This window comes from Columba livia, chromosome 10, assembly GCF_036013475.1.
Source record: "Columba livia isolate bColLiv1 breed racing homer chromosome 10, bColLiv1.pat.W.v2, whole genome shotgun sequence".
Classification (NCBI taxonomy): domain Eukaryota; kingdom Metazoa; phylum Chordata; class Aves; order Columbiformes; family Columbidae; genus Columba; species Columba livia.
In genome coordinates, this window is record NC_088611.1 from 3,160,419 (window position 1) to 3,172,971 (window position 12,553).

The window sequence follows — 12,553 nt, forward strand, 5'->3', positions numbered from 1 at the left end:
GAGTAAATTTGGCTTCTGTTTCTGTGTTTATATAGTGTTAAAGGAAAAGTGGATGAGTAGATGCTGGGCTTCTGGGTAAATAAAGGATTATGGGTAAAAAGTCAGTTTTCCTTTTAATAGCTTGGTTTAAAACAGGCCTGGGCTGTAGCCATGGAAAGTAATTGCATTGCCCTGTCATTTGACACAATTTTGTTAAAGTTAAATTTCCTGTTCCACACAGGCTGTTAGTTACAAAAATGGCTTGTAACATGAGTGTATAAGGTCATTTCTAAGTATGTACAAGAGAATAAAACTTGGTTAGAATTGAGGTGCTTTTAAAATATTCCCTTATAAATCCACCCAGACAGGATTGTTCCAGGCTGCCTGTCCTGATGACCATGTCGGGGAAGAAAATTTCCTGTGTTCTGTTTAGTGTCAGAGTCCAGTCAGTATTGGTTCTGTCCCCAGCTTTCCGAGCCCTGACAGTAATACCTTCAAGCGAATGGCAGGGTTTCTGCTGGATCTTCCCGAGAGCAGCAGCGTCCTTCGGCAGGGCTGCTCCCTGAGCCCGGGCCCATAGCTGTTCACTGTGAGCTGAGCTCTGCAGATCCCCTGTGCTTGGGCTAGTAGGGGAAAGGGACCTGGGGGTCCTGGGGACAGCAGGGTGGCCATGAGCCAGCACTGGGCCCTTGTGGCCAGGAAGCCAATGGTACCTGGGGTGGGTTAGAAGGGGGTGGTCAGTAGGTCAGAGAGGTTCTCCTGCCCCTCTGCTCTGCCCTGGGGAGACCACACCTGGAATATTGTGTCCAGTTGTGGCCCCTCAGTTCCAGCAGGACAGGGAACTGCTGGAGAGAGTCCAGCGCAGCCACCAAGATGCTGAAGGGAGTGGAGCATCTCCCGTGTGAGGAAAGGCTGAGGGAGCTGGGGCTCTGGAGCTGGACAAGAGGAGACTGAGGGGGGACTCATTCATGTTTACAGATATATAAAGGGGGAGTGTCAGGAGGATGGAGCCAGGCTCTTCTGGGTGACAACCAGTGATAGGACAAGGGGCAGTGGGTGCAAACTGGAACATAGGAGGTTCCACTGAAAGATGAGAAGAAACTTGTTCCTGGTGAGGGTGGCAGAGCCTGGCCCAGGCTGCCCAGGGAGGTTGTGGAGTCTCCTTCTGTGCAGACATTCCAACCCGCCTGGACACCTTCCTGTGTAACCTCATCTGGGTGTTCCTGCTCCATGGGGGGATTGCACTGGATGAGCTTTCCAGGTCCCTTCCAACCCCTGACATTCTGGGATTCTGTGAGTTGAGACAAGCCATAAGAAAAGGCACTTTCTAAAAAGAGACCAGCTGTCTTATGGCATGGAAAGCAGTGATAGCTTTCTGAACATCACCTCATCTTCAGCAGGGAATAGAAGGGTACGATGGAAGTCTTGAAAAACAGTGGGTCATTGACCGAGGATCATGGAATAACAACACACCTTCAAGTCTCTGAACAGAAATGCATTCTCTTTCATGAAAATGTGGGAAACTTGTAAACTGACAAAAAAACGGTCATGTGAGAGTATGATTTTAAAGTACAGAATTTATTTCTGTAGAATTTCATTGAGACCAAAAATGCATAAAACCATGAAAAATAAAGGGTTATTTTACATGGATAGATAATGTTACTAATTTACATTAAGCATTCTGCTTCAAGGCTTGAGACAATCACCAGTTCTGGGAGATTATGGGCTTTCTTGCACCTTTCTCTGAAGCGTCTGGCATTAGCCTCTGTAGGGGACAGGATATTGGATTAAAAAACCCAGTCTCATCTGCTATGCCAATTTCTGTGTTCAGATACTCGCTGTCAGTAGTGATTTCTGCAAAATGATGGCATTTTCCTTTTGATTGTTAAAGAAAGGCCTAGTATCTATGTCAAAAGTTTTAAGAGTGAATAGTGGTTATTCTGAAGAGTTTCTCCCTTAGTGGTGTTCCTGAGTTCCTGGATTGAATCCCACGTGGACTGGCGGATCGGATGGGGCTCGGCACGTCCTGTGCAGCGATGGGCTCATCCCGCTACCAGAACATGGTGCCGCTTCACTGGGCAAGGGGATGCCCGGGGTCCCTTTCTCTGTGTTAGATTTGTAATAAATGCAACTCTAGAAAAGTGGATCTTAGGGTTTTTTTACGGAAAAAAAAGCCCGTGTGTTTGAGAAGCTTGCATTTTTTTGCTATCCCTTTAACATTTATGGCGATCTTAGGCATTAGGCTCTTAAGCTGCTTTGTTGAAACTCATTTGACAAGGACTTACACAGATGGTGCTTTACTTTCTGTCTGAAATGTGACACTTTTTAATTTCCCTTGGGTCATCTCAGTGAACCTGGCTAGAATTTCTTCAATGCATATTTCTCTCCTGTATCTCTGAATTGCTTATCTGAAATAAAATGTAGGCTGATAGGAGCGATATGTGGCTGTCTTTAACTGTAGGCAGGGCTAGCACATTCAATCATGTTTCAGCTCTGTTCAATAATTACTGCATCTGGTCTAACATGCAGAGGTAATAAAATACTGCAATCTGCTTCTCTTCAAAGCAGATTTTTCCTCTGCGTTGACAGTATATTTTTGAAGAGCTAGCAAAAGATGATTAATTGAAAAATGCAACACATGACTAGACAAGGAGTTTTGTGAGATGCTGATCTGTCCTTGACCTGGCTTCACTCCTGGTATTAATGTTGGCTATGAAAATCTGCCATATGGACGCTGGCATCCCAAAAGATGCTGTGGCACCCGAAAGCTCCAAATACATCCTGGGCTGGGTTGCAGTGCAGGCACATGCAGCACTTAAAAGCTTGCGTTCATTAATCTCATTGACTTGGGTCCATCTGCCAGGCTGTGTGTTACTAATATATACCTATGTAAAACGTTAAACTCTTTGCTTTATAACATCTATTAGTGAAAGCCACTGATGGGTTTCTTAAATGCTGCTATGCAGCAGCTGGGGTGTCAATACGGGCTGGCGCTCCTGTCTTGAAAAGCGCTGCAGCTTGCTGCATCGCCTGGTAGAGCTTTAAGCAGAATGAGAACCCCCAAAAAGAAGCAGGAGGAGGTAAAAGGGCGAATGAGAGGCCTGATGGGGAGCACGCTACGCTGAAGAGGTCAGATGTGTGAGCTGCCTCTAAGTCCCTTAGCGGCGCTGCCGAGATGCCGTCTGGGAGCGCAGGTGGCAGAGCTGGCAGGGTGAGCGTCACTGACCCACTTCAGCCAGCGTGACCCACGCCGGCTTAACCGGCTCCGGAGCCGCCCTGCTGACCTCGCTGGGGTTAGCGGGGTTAAGGGGGCAGTAATCTCCAGCTACCAGCAGCTGAGGGTGGTGATAATGTTCCTTGGTATGGCTGGATGAGGAAGAGTGAGTGTGCTCCCAGCCTGAGAAATGAACAGGCTGTTTATACTCAATCTCTTCACAGTGACTCAATTTTTGCAGGAGACTGACCCAACTATAGAGAATATGCATGTGCAGTAGCGTCTGGTCATCTTGCAGTTGTCTTGTTGAAAACCAAAATCTTGCTTTAACAGCAAACTCAAACTGATACCTTCTTTTTCCCTCCCACAAGGGTTTATATGAGGTTCTACGTGTATCACAAAACACTGTTTGGGTGCTATGTGTTACTTTAAAGAGCCCCATGATCACCACTTGACAGCATTTAAAGGTCTGATCCCAGAAGAGGAGGGTGTAGGAAAGCATTGCATTGTTTTGCATCAAAGAAATATGAGGGTAAATGCTCTCAGCTATTTACAATGGAAGTTACACATGCAAAATTCTGAGTTTCCTAGTAAAAGCTTTGTTTTCTGACTCTCCTAGGCTTTTGGGCAGGCCCACACCAACCACAAGAAGGTAGCAGCAGATGGAGAGAGCAGAGAGGAGACCTTGATTCAGGAATCGGCCACCAAGGAAGAGTACTACATGAAGAAAGTTATGGAGTTACAGACAGAACTGAAGCAGCTCAGAAACGTCCTTGCCAACACCCAGTCTGAAAATGAACGCCTTAATTCTGTTGCACAGGAACTGAAAGAGGTAAGTGAAGGTGCACAGTGCGCACCACGGTTTGTATTGTGGTTATGTTTTCTTGTGCTGTGTAACCAAAATAAGGAAAACTCTTGAGCTGATTGGTATCTGCGTAATACTGCTGGCAGCTGCTAAGATGGGTTGTCTCTCTGAGACTTCAGCAAGGTATTACATCCAACCGAAGCTGTAATTCAACAGTCCAGTAAATCCAGCTTTCTGGTTCCATCCACTGAACCTACCTGCTGTGCCCACAGTGGTTCTGACAAAACACTGAACTGCGCAAAAGGTGTAGTAGTAAAATTCATAGTCATGTGTTTTCTCTTGAGAAAGTGATGTTTTACTTTTTTCATAGGTTGCTTAATTTACTACCTCAAAGTATCTTTGACCTTTTATTGTTCTGTCTGTTTCTGAGGGGAAATAATCACTGAAAAATTGACTTTAAAGGTTTAATTACTTATGAAATCTGTAGCTCAGCAAGAATCTCTGTGGCACTGATGCAGAAAAGATTGTTTTGAGAGCTCAAACCATTGCTCAAATTTAAACTGGGTAAAAGTTAGAGAGACTGTGAACTGCAGATGATGTGGTAAACAATCCGCAATTATTACTCATGAACTTTCTTGTACCTTCCTTTGAAGTGTTGGGTACGAGTCTCGTCTGACCAGGAGATAATTGCCTGGACTCCCCTGCCAGGAGTTGGGGTCATCTAAGAGCCCACGTGTTAATCTCAACATGCTCTATGTCACCACAGCTGAAAATCAGGAGTGTCTGATTTAATTTCTTTAGGACATAGTAACAAATATGTGGTGGTAAAATTCATGGGGAAATGTGGGTTACTTCTGTGGAGATGTGAGAGTTCAACACATCTTCTCTTTAAGGTACAACAGAGAAGATTTGTAGGGCAAATTGTCAGAGGCGATCAAATGGGCCACTCAAGCCTTCCTATAATTCCATGGGTCCTGGCTGTGGGATAACAGAGCTGGAATCAGGCCACATGAAGGAACCCGTCCCTGCAAGCATACACATGCAAATCTTGTCTGTATTTCTAACCTTTAAGAACAACTTAAAAGAAAAGCTCTCCACCCCAGAGGCAGCATCGTGTCCGTAATGGATCCCAAACGCCAGTTGAAAGCTTGCTGATGGGCAGGTTTCCATCCCGCTCCCTGCGTCACTGCAGCTGAAGGCAATTTCTCCTTCTAGATACTGACACTTGTCAGCCACCTTTACTTGGAGCTGCATTTTGCTTTACACAACCCTCAGACGAGCTGTCTGCTTGAAAGGTTTTAGGGTGTGGGTGTGTTTTTTCTTGTGCTTTGTCCTTCCACCTCACCCACACACGCTTGTGTGCAAACGTGAGAGATGGACCCCAGTGAGAACTGAACAGTGCAGGAGGACGGAAAGTGCGCAGTGTCAGTTTTCTTGTGAAGACTTTTTTTAAGACTTTAAGGTCTCTTCTGCTAAATGTGGTAAGATGCATTTAGTTACTTGATTAGAAATAAAGGCTGATGATAATTAACTGGATGTGACTGATTTGAAACTTGGATTGGAAACTGAACTCAGAGAAAAATAAAAATCGAAACTTAATGTGATAAATAAATGGAATCTTGTAGTTAGGGGTTTATCTGAATGTCGCTTTGTGTAATCTCATAGAATCATTTTGTTTGGAAAAGTCCTTTAAGGTCATTGAGTCCAACTATAACCTCACTCTGGCACTAAACCATGTCCTGAGAACCTCATCTGTGTGTCTGTTCATCCCCCCAGGGCTGGTGACTCCAGCACTGCCCTGGGCAGCCTGTTCCAATGCCCCACAGCCCTTTGGGGAAGAAATTGTTCCCCACATCCAACCTCAACTTCCCCTGGTGCAACTTGAGGCCGTTTCCTCTGCTCCTGGCGCTTGTTCCTGGGGAGCAGAGCCCGACCCCCCTGGCTCCAAGCTCCTTTCAGGCAGTTCAGAGATCAGAAGGTCTCCCCTCAGCTCCTGTTCTCCAGCTGAACCCCCCAGGTCCCTCAGCCGCTCCATCACACTTGTGCTCCAGCCCCTCACCAGCTCCGTTCCCTTCTCTCAACTCGCTCCAGCACCTCAATGTCCTTTTTTTATGTGAGGGGCCCAAAACTGACCCCAGGATTTGCGGTTTGGCCTCCCCAGGTCCCAGCACAGGGACGGTCACTGCCCTGGGCCTGCTGGCCACACCAGTGCTGGTACCAGCCAGGATGCTGGTGGCCTTTTGGCCACCTGGGCACACGCTGGCTCATGTTCAGCCGCTGTCACCAACACCCCCAGGTCCTTTTCCACTGGGGACTTTCCAGCTGCTCTTCCCCAGCCTGCAGTGTTCATGGGGTTGTTGTGACCCAAGTGCAGGACCCGGCACTTGCCCTTGTTGACCCTCAGACAATTGGCCTCAACCCATCAATCCAGCTGGTCCAGATCACTCTGTATGGCCTTCCCACCCTCCAGCACATCAACACTGCCACCCAACTTTGTGTCATCTCCAAACTTACTGAGGGTGCACTCGACCCTCTCATCCAGATCATTGATAATGAGGTTAAACAGCATCTCCATACATGCATTCCTCTTTCCTTCCCTTTTTTAGCCTAGCTGTTTGTTCTGCTGATGATAAATTATGGTGAGGTGAAGAGGTATGGAAGAGAAAAAGAAATGGCATGAAAGCTTTACTTTTAAATGAAAATGTCTGCACCAATTGACCATGTGTGGTATGGGATTCTTTTCCTCTGAAAATGCCTATTTGTATATTGCATTTTGATTTCGTTTGTCTTATAAGTACTAGTAGGGAACAGTGAGATAGGATGTGTGAACAGACATATCAACCTTTTCCTGGTCCACAAAAAAGCCAAGCCAACGTGACCCTCTTAAGGAACTTGGCTTTTCTCTCATACGATGCAGTAGGAAGTGGCACAAGTTCAAAGAGTTGCTACTTCACCATTGTTGTCCAGGTAAGTGGAAACAGGAGGAAATGCACAGACCTCCTGTAATGATTTATACAGCTAATAGCATATTCAATTTGAAAGCGTTGTGCAAGAGGAATAAGGAGAACATGTTGTGGCTGTTGTAAGCTAGTGAGCAGGATAAGCAGCGTGGTTTTCCCCAGTCCCTGTTGCCGTGCTTAGTTTTAGGCTGCTGTATGGTAAAAATCTGATGTTGATTTAGTCCGAGGAGCCCGTGCTGTGAAGAATGGTGCTGTCGTCTGAACACATGGAGGATGAAGGTGGAATACAATCTACTGCTTTATACCACAGAGACGTAGTGGAAATTCCTCCCTTTGTTTGTTCTGACTGCTGAGGAAGGAAAAAATACTGTGGCTCTTCTCCATCTTGTTATGGAGAATGTTTGTAGGCAGATGTAGTCTTTATAGTCTGTATTTTGGAAGTCCCATATTATTGCCTATCAAAAGAACGGACTTGCAAGATGTCTGGGGGGAACAGGAAAATTTACTTCCATTGCAATCGTTCTGGATTGGACACAGAAAAGAGGAAGGATGTGGAAAATGCTTGATTGTGTGTCCTCTGGTGAGGCAGAGGGCTCCTCCTGTCAAAACTAAAAGTTTAAAAGGCAAGAAAAAGAAACAGTCAGGAAGGAAATCATCTGACACTGAATCTCTGATTTATTTTTGAGGGAGACCTGCTTGTGAGGGCTGGCTGCAAAAGGCTTTATCTGCTGTTTTATAGCTATTTGATAGCACATGGAGTTTTGCTGTTGCTGGGGCTTTTTTGGAAGAACCTGGTCAGTCCTTAGTAGTGGCAGGAGGAGGATGGTCGAGGGTACCGGGCAGCAGCTCCGGAGGCACCTTGAAACCAGGCAGACCCATGTCGGTTGGAAACGCGTTCGAGACTGCGTGTTCAAGGTGCCGTTGTTCCTTTTGTGTCTTGTTAGGACACTTGCACGGAAGCATTGAGTTGGTTTGGGAAGGAGAAGTGACACTGGGTGCACCTGGAGCTGCTGCAGCAGACACAAGCGGTTTTGACGTTTTCAGGTGACTTATCTAACTCTGGCCTGTTGAGACAGGCCGGCAGGGTGGTTGGATGATGAGTTTTAGTGCTGACATTAGCTAGCTCAGCAGCTCCTGTGTCCTGGAGGAGGCAATGAAGGAGTAATTGCTCCTGAGTAATTGCTAATTGCCATTCCTGTTTAATCTGCTTTCATCTCTCCTGTGTTTAGTGGCACCCAAACAGATTTCATAGCGTGATTTGGCTGTGAAGTCATGAGGTGGCTGTGCCTAGCAGAGACAAGCTGAAAAACAAGTGAGCGACTCTTTCCCAGGGAAGTAAAGCTGTTCTGATTATGTAAACTAAGGAAGGAAATAGATTTTAACGTGTGTGCTTTTACCTGTGAAGAAAAATAGCTGACGTGGTATGGTAAAATAGAATATGGACTAAATAGTATGTTTTAAAAAGTTATCAGCAGTGTATGAGTAATTTTATTCCTCCAAGACTATAAAATGGAAGCTGTTTTTTTGAGGCTTGTTCTGAAGAAACTTTCTTGTTCTGCATTATTGTCTAATAGGCTTTATCAAGAAAGTGTGTGTCAATCTGAAGGATAACGCACACCGTGCAGTGACCTGGCCCTGCTGTGCGCGGGGGATTCTCCCTCTCTTTTCTGTGGATGATGCTGGCATTTTCAGATCTGTGTTAAACACAGACACACAATTGTTTGTCCTGGGGTTTTGTTTGTTTCTTTGTTTTTAACCCTAGAGAAAAAGGCTACCCAGCACGGAGACCTATAAAGACCTGTCAGTTTTGTCTTGCCTGACATTGGCGGAATCAGTCATGAGTTTGGTTTTCTGGAGTCTCAAGTGACTCTAACAACCCTCATGCTCCAGTCAAATCCCGTAAATAATTTCCTTAATTAAGTTTATGGCCTGTGAAGCTCACCCATGCTCACGGATTAAACCTAAAAAACTAACCAACCAGCCCTGACATGTTTATTCTTCAGCGAACAAAAAAATGTCATCTCTTCATTGCAGAATATAGTAAGCACTGCTAGAAAGCTTCTGTGCCAGGGATTTGTGGGTGGCTTTATGTTTCAGCCTTGCGTACCACTTACTGCTATTCCCGTATGTTGCACAGGAGAGGCTGCAGGAGGCTGGTGCATTTGTACATCGTCTTTTCTTGCCCTGAAAGCTCATAGGAATCCATGTATTTATCAGCACTGAATTTGGGCGTAAGGCAGCAGTGTGATGAGGCTTTCAGTGTAAGGCTCTGGGGATAAAGATGTGTCTCCACCATTTCTCCTTGTTCATGTGGCAATCCTCAGCTTCTAATGGAAAAGGCTCTGAGCACAAAGGGGTTTTGCAGAGCCGAATACCTGTGGATTTTCCTGTCCTTTCTGAGCCCGGGTGTAATGCTCCAATAATGGCCCACAGCAGCGCATAGAAGATATTCCTTGATTCATTGCTGGCTTTTTGAACCGTGCATACAGAAGCATATTTAAATAATGCTAAAACAAACTGCAAGAGTTATATCTGAAGAGAGCAGCCTGGCTGGAAATCAGCAGCTAAACGTGCTCCAAATGTAAAAGTGGCTGTTTGCACATTGGTAAAGCTCCATTTCCAAAAGCAAAGCAGTGCCAAGCTCGCTTCTTGAAGGCATCACGTTTAGCGTGCAGGACTGGATTTCTTGTCCTCTATGGTGTTGAAAGAATTAGAAGGGTCACAGTGTGAATAGTTTTGTTGTATTTATTTTGTAAAACCTGCCTTTTGTGCGGTGCGGGAGGTTGGGAGGCGGCACTACCGGTGCGATAGCTGCACGTTGCAGACACCTGTTCTATTCCCACCTTTTTATTTTCATTGTAGTTGGTTTTTATACTGACAGCTTCCTTTATTTTCCCTTTTTTTTTTTTCCAAAGAGCTATGAGAGCGGAGTATTTTTACAAAAATACTGTTGTTTTTAGCCATTTGAAACACAATAAAAATCCGTTCCAAAGAAGACGAGTGGTTGCAGAAATTCGGTTGGTGTGCTTTGCACGTATTCAAGGAGGCATCTGCTGGTGATTTCTCTTTTGTTGTTGTGCGCTGATATATTCAGAGGAAAGATGTTAACAACAGCGTTTCTCTTGCTGTCGTGACTGCTGCTTAGAAACTCCGTGTCCAAAAATGAATTAATACTGAAAACGGGTGCATTGCAAGTCACCATTTGAACACTGTGTATGAATATTAAAATAAATTCTTATTCTTTTGACATTATAAAACTCTAAATATGATTCTCAGAGTTTCAATTAGTTAAGGTTCCCCAATACTGTATTGTTTGGGAATTAAGCTGGTAACACGCTCGCTTGGGGATCTTTTCGTTGTTCTAATTAAATTGCTGGGTACCTATGGGTGCTGTAATAGCAGGATGAGTCTTCCTCTTCAGTCGTGGCTCCTCGCAACCTTCATTACAACCTTTATTCTGCTCATGGTTTCTGACTGGCAAGAGCACTGGAGGGAAAAAGTCTCTTGTATGCAGCTGTAATCTTTTAATGGATGTAAAATCAAAATGCACAGTTGGCGAAGTAGCTGGAAACGCTCTAATGAGTGAAACAATGGCTTGAAGTTACTTTGCAAATTAATTAAAGAGGTGGGAGGTTGGTTTGGTTGGTTGGTTTGTGTTTTCCTGCTGCGTGCAGTGTGATGTTAGGATGCAGAAGCAGGGAGATCGCTTTGTTTCGCCCCTGCTTGGCACGGCTTCCATTAAGTAGGTGACCCTTGGCAATCTGTCCCAGCAAGATTTGGTGGCATTTTTTGAAAATGGGAAAGAGCATGTACCACAGTATGCTTCAAAGCAGTACTGTAATGTGCTTGGGGGGTAATTCCTTTGTTTCACCTAGTGCTTTTGTGCTGATAAATCAACTCAGAACTGCACCCTGAGATTGTTTTTCAAGTCACATATGGTAGGTTTTAAGAACGTGGCTTGTGACAAACGTCGCTCGGGCACAGCACAAAGAGCCAGCTGGGGGTGTGCCTGTGGTGTCGGAAATAACGTGGCTGTGCTGTTGATGCCCTTGTGACTATCAGGATCCATTATTTTTTTTTCCACCCGTATTTTGTTTTTCAAGTTTAGGTGTTTTTTAGGTGAAGTAAGTTTGAGGTCATAACATATCAAGTTTCTCTCCCCATAATGGCCAATGGATCACCTGCAGATGAAGAAGGCTATCAGATTTTTATAATTGACATTGCATGGTATTCTCTCCCTTTATTTAATTAGTGAGCATAGCTAACTCGTTAACCCCTGCTACTTCTTAGTATTTGGTTGCCCAGAGGGAGGTGTCTGCTGCTCTAAAAGTGGAGCAGATGGGAGAAACCCGGGACAGTTGGCATTTCCCTGACCCACGGACACCTGTGCTGTGTCAGATTGGCACCGGCCCGAGCGGTGCTCACGTAGCCAGGTCTGAAGGGAAAATCCTGAAAGGAGATTGAAAAGATGGCTGATTCCAACCTGATAACCTGCCAGCACTGGGCCCTTGTGGCCAGGAAGGCCAATGGTACCTGGGGTGGGTTAGAAGGGGGTGGTCAGTAGGTCAGAGAGGTTCTCCTCTCCCTCTGCTCTTCCCTGGGGAGACCACACCTGGAATATTGTGTCCAGTTGTGGCCCCTCAGTTCCAGCAGGACAGGGAACTGCTGGAGAGAGTCCAGCGCAGCCACCAAGATGCTGAAGGGAGTGGAGCATCTCCCGTGTGAGGAAAGGCTGAGGGAGCTGGGGCTCTGGAGCTGGACAAGAGGACACTGAGGGGGGACTCATTCCTGGGGATCAATATGGAAAGGGGGAGTGTCAGGAGGATGGAGCCAGGCTCTTCTGGGTGACAACCAGTGATAGGACAAGGGGCAATGGGTGCAAACTGGAATACAGGAGGTTCCACTTGAATATGAGAAGAAACTTGTTCGTGGTGAGGGTGGCAGAGCCTGGCCCAGGCTGCCCAGGGGGTTGTGGAGTCTCCTTCTGTGCAGACATTCCAACCCGCCTGGACACCTTCCTGTGTAACCTCATCTGGGTGTTCCTGCTCCATGGGGGGATTGCACTGGATGAGCTTTCCAGGGCCCTTCCAACCCCTGACGTTCTGGGATTCTGTGATAAATTACTGGTTTTTAGATCTGGTTTTTAGAATATCCAAGGGAGTTCTTAGTGTTACAGTTGCGTGGCCAATATGAAAATAGCAGGTATTAGTTGAGACAGCTGATGGCTACCAGGCAATATAGATGGGCCTGTCAGCACAGGCACTGCCAACTACTTCCCAGAGTAGGGCACTGCCACTTCTGCTGTCATGGTATTTTGCCCTAAAATGCAGAATCTAGAATGGAGACTTGTCCTTTTTGTGTCTTAATAATGGCTATGTGTGTTCTGTGACTATTCTGACAGAGCTGTTTGATCGTATCTATGTCTCAACCATTGGAGTTCAGAAGAATTTAGACAAAAACTCTTGTGGAAGGAAAAACTGGCCTGGGGTCCATGAACATTGCTTTTTGTGTGATGCAGAGACTCTTCTATTTTGCTGCTGCCAGTTTTGCCTACATGTAGATTTTTATACAGTATAATTTTAGTGTGGTTTATGG

General features: G+C 45.6%; 1 protein-coding gene across 3 annotated transcripts in view; it reads left to right on the plus strand.

Annotated features, from left to right (window-relative positions):
- Positions 1 to 12,553, plus strand: part of BICD2 (BICD cargo adaptor 2) — a 92,564-nt gene that overhangs the window by 45,279 nt on the left and 34,732 nt on the right. For all 3 annotated transcript variants that reach the window (XM_065074946.1, XM_065074947.1, XM_065074948.1), the window contains exon 2: positions 3,813 to 4,025. In XM_065074946.1, coding sequence (XP_064931018.1) covers positions 3,813 to 4,025 — 213 coding nt within the window. The remainder of the gene's footprint in view (positions 1 to 3,812; positions 4,026 to 12,553) is intronic.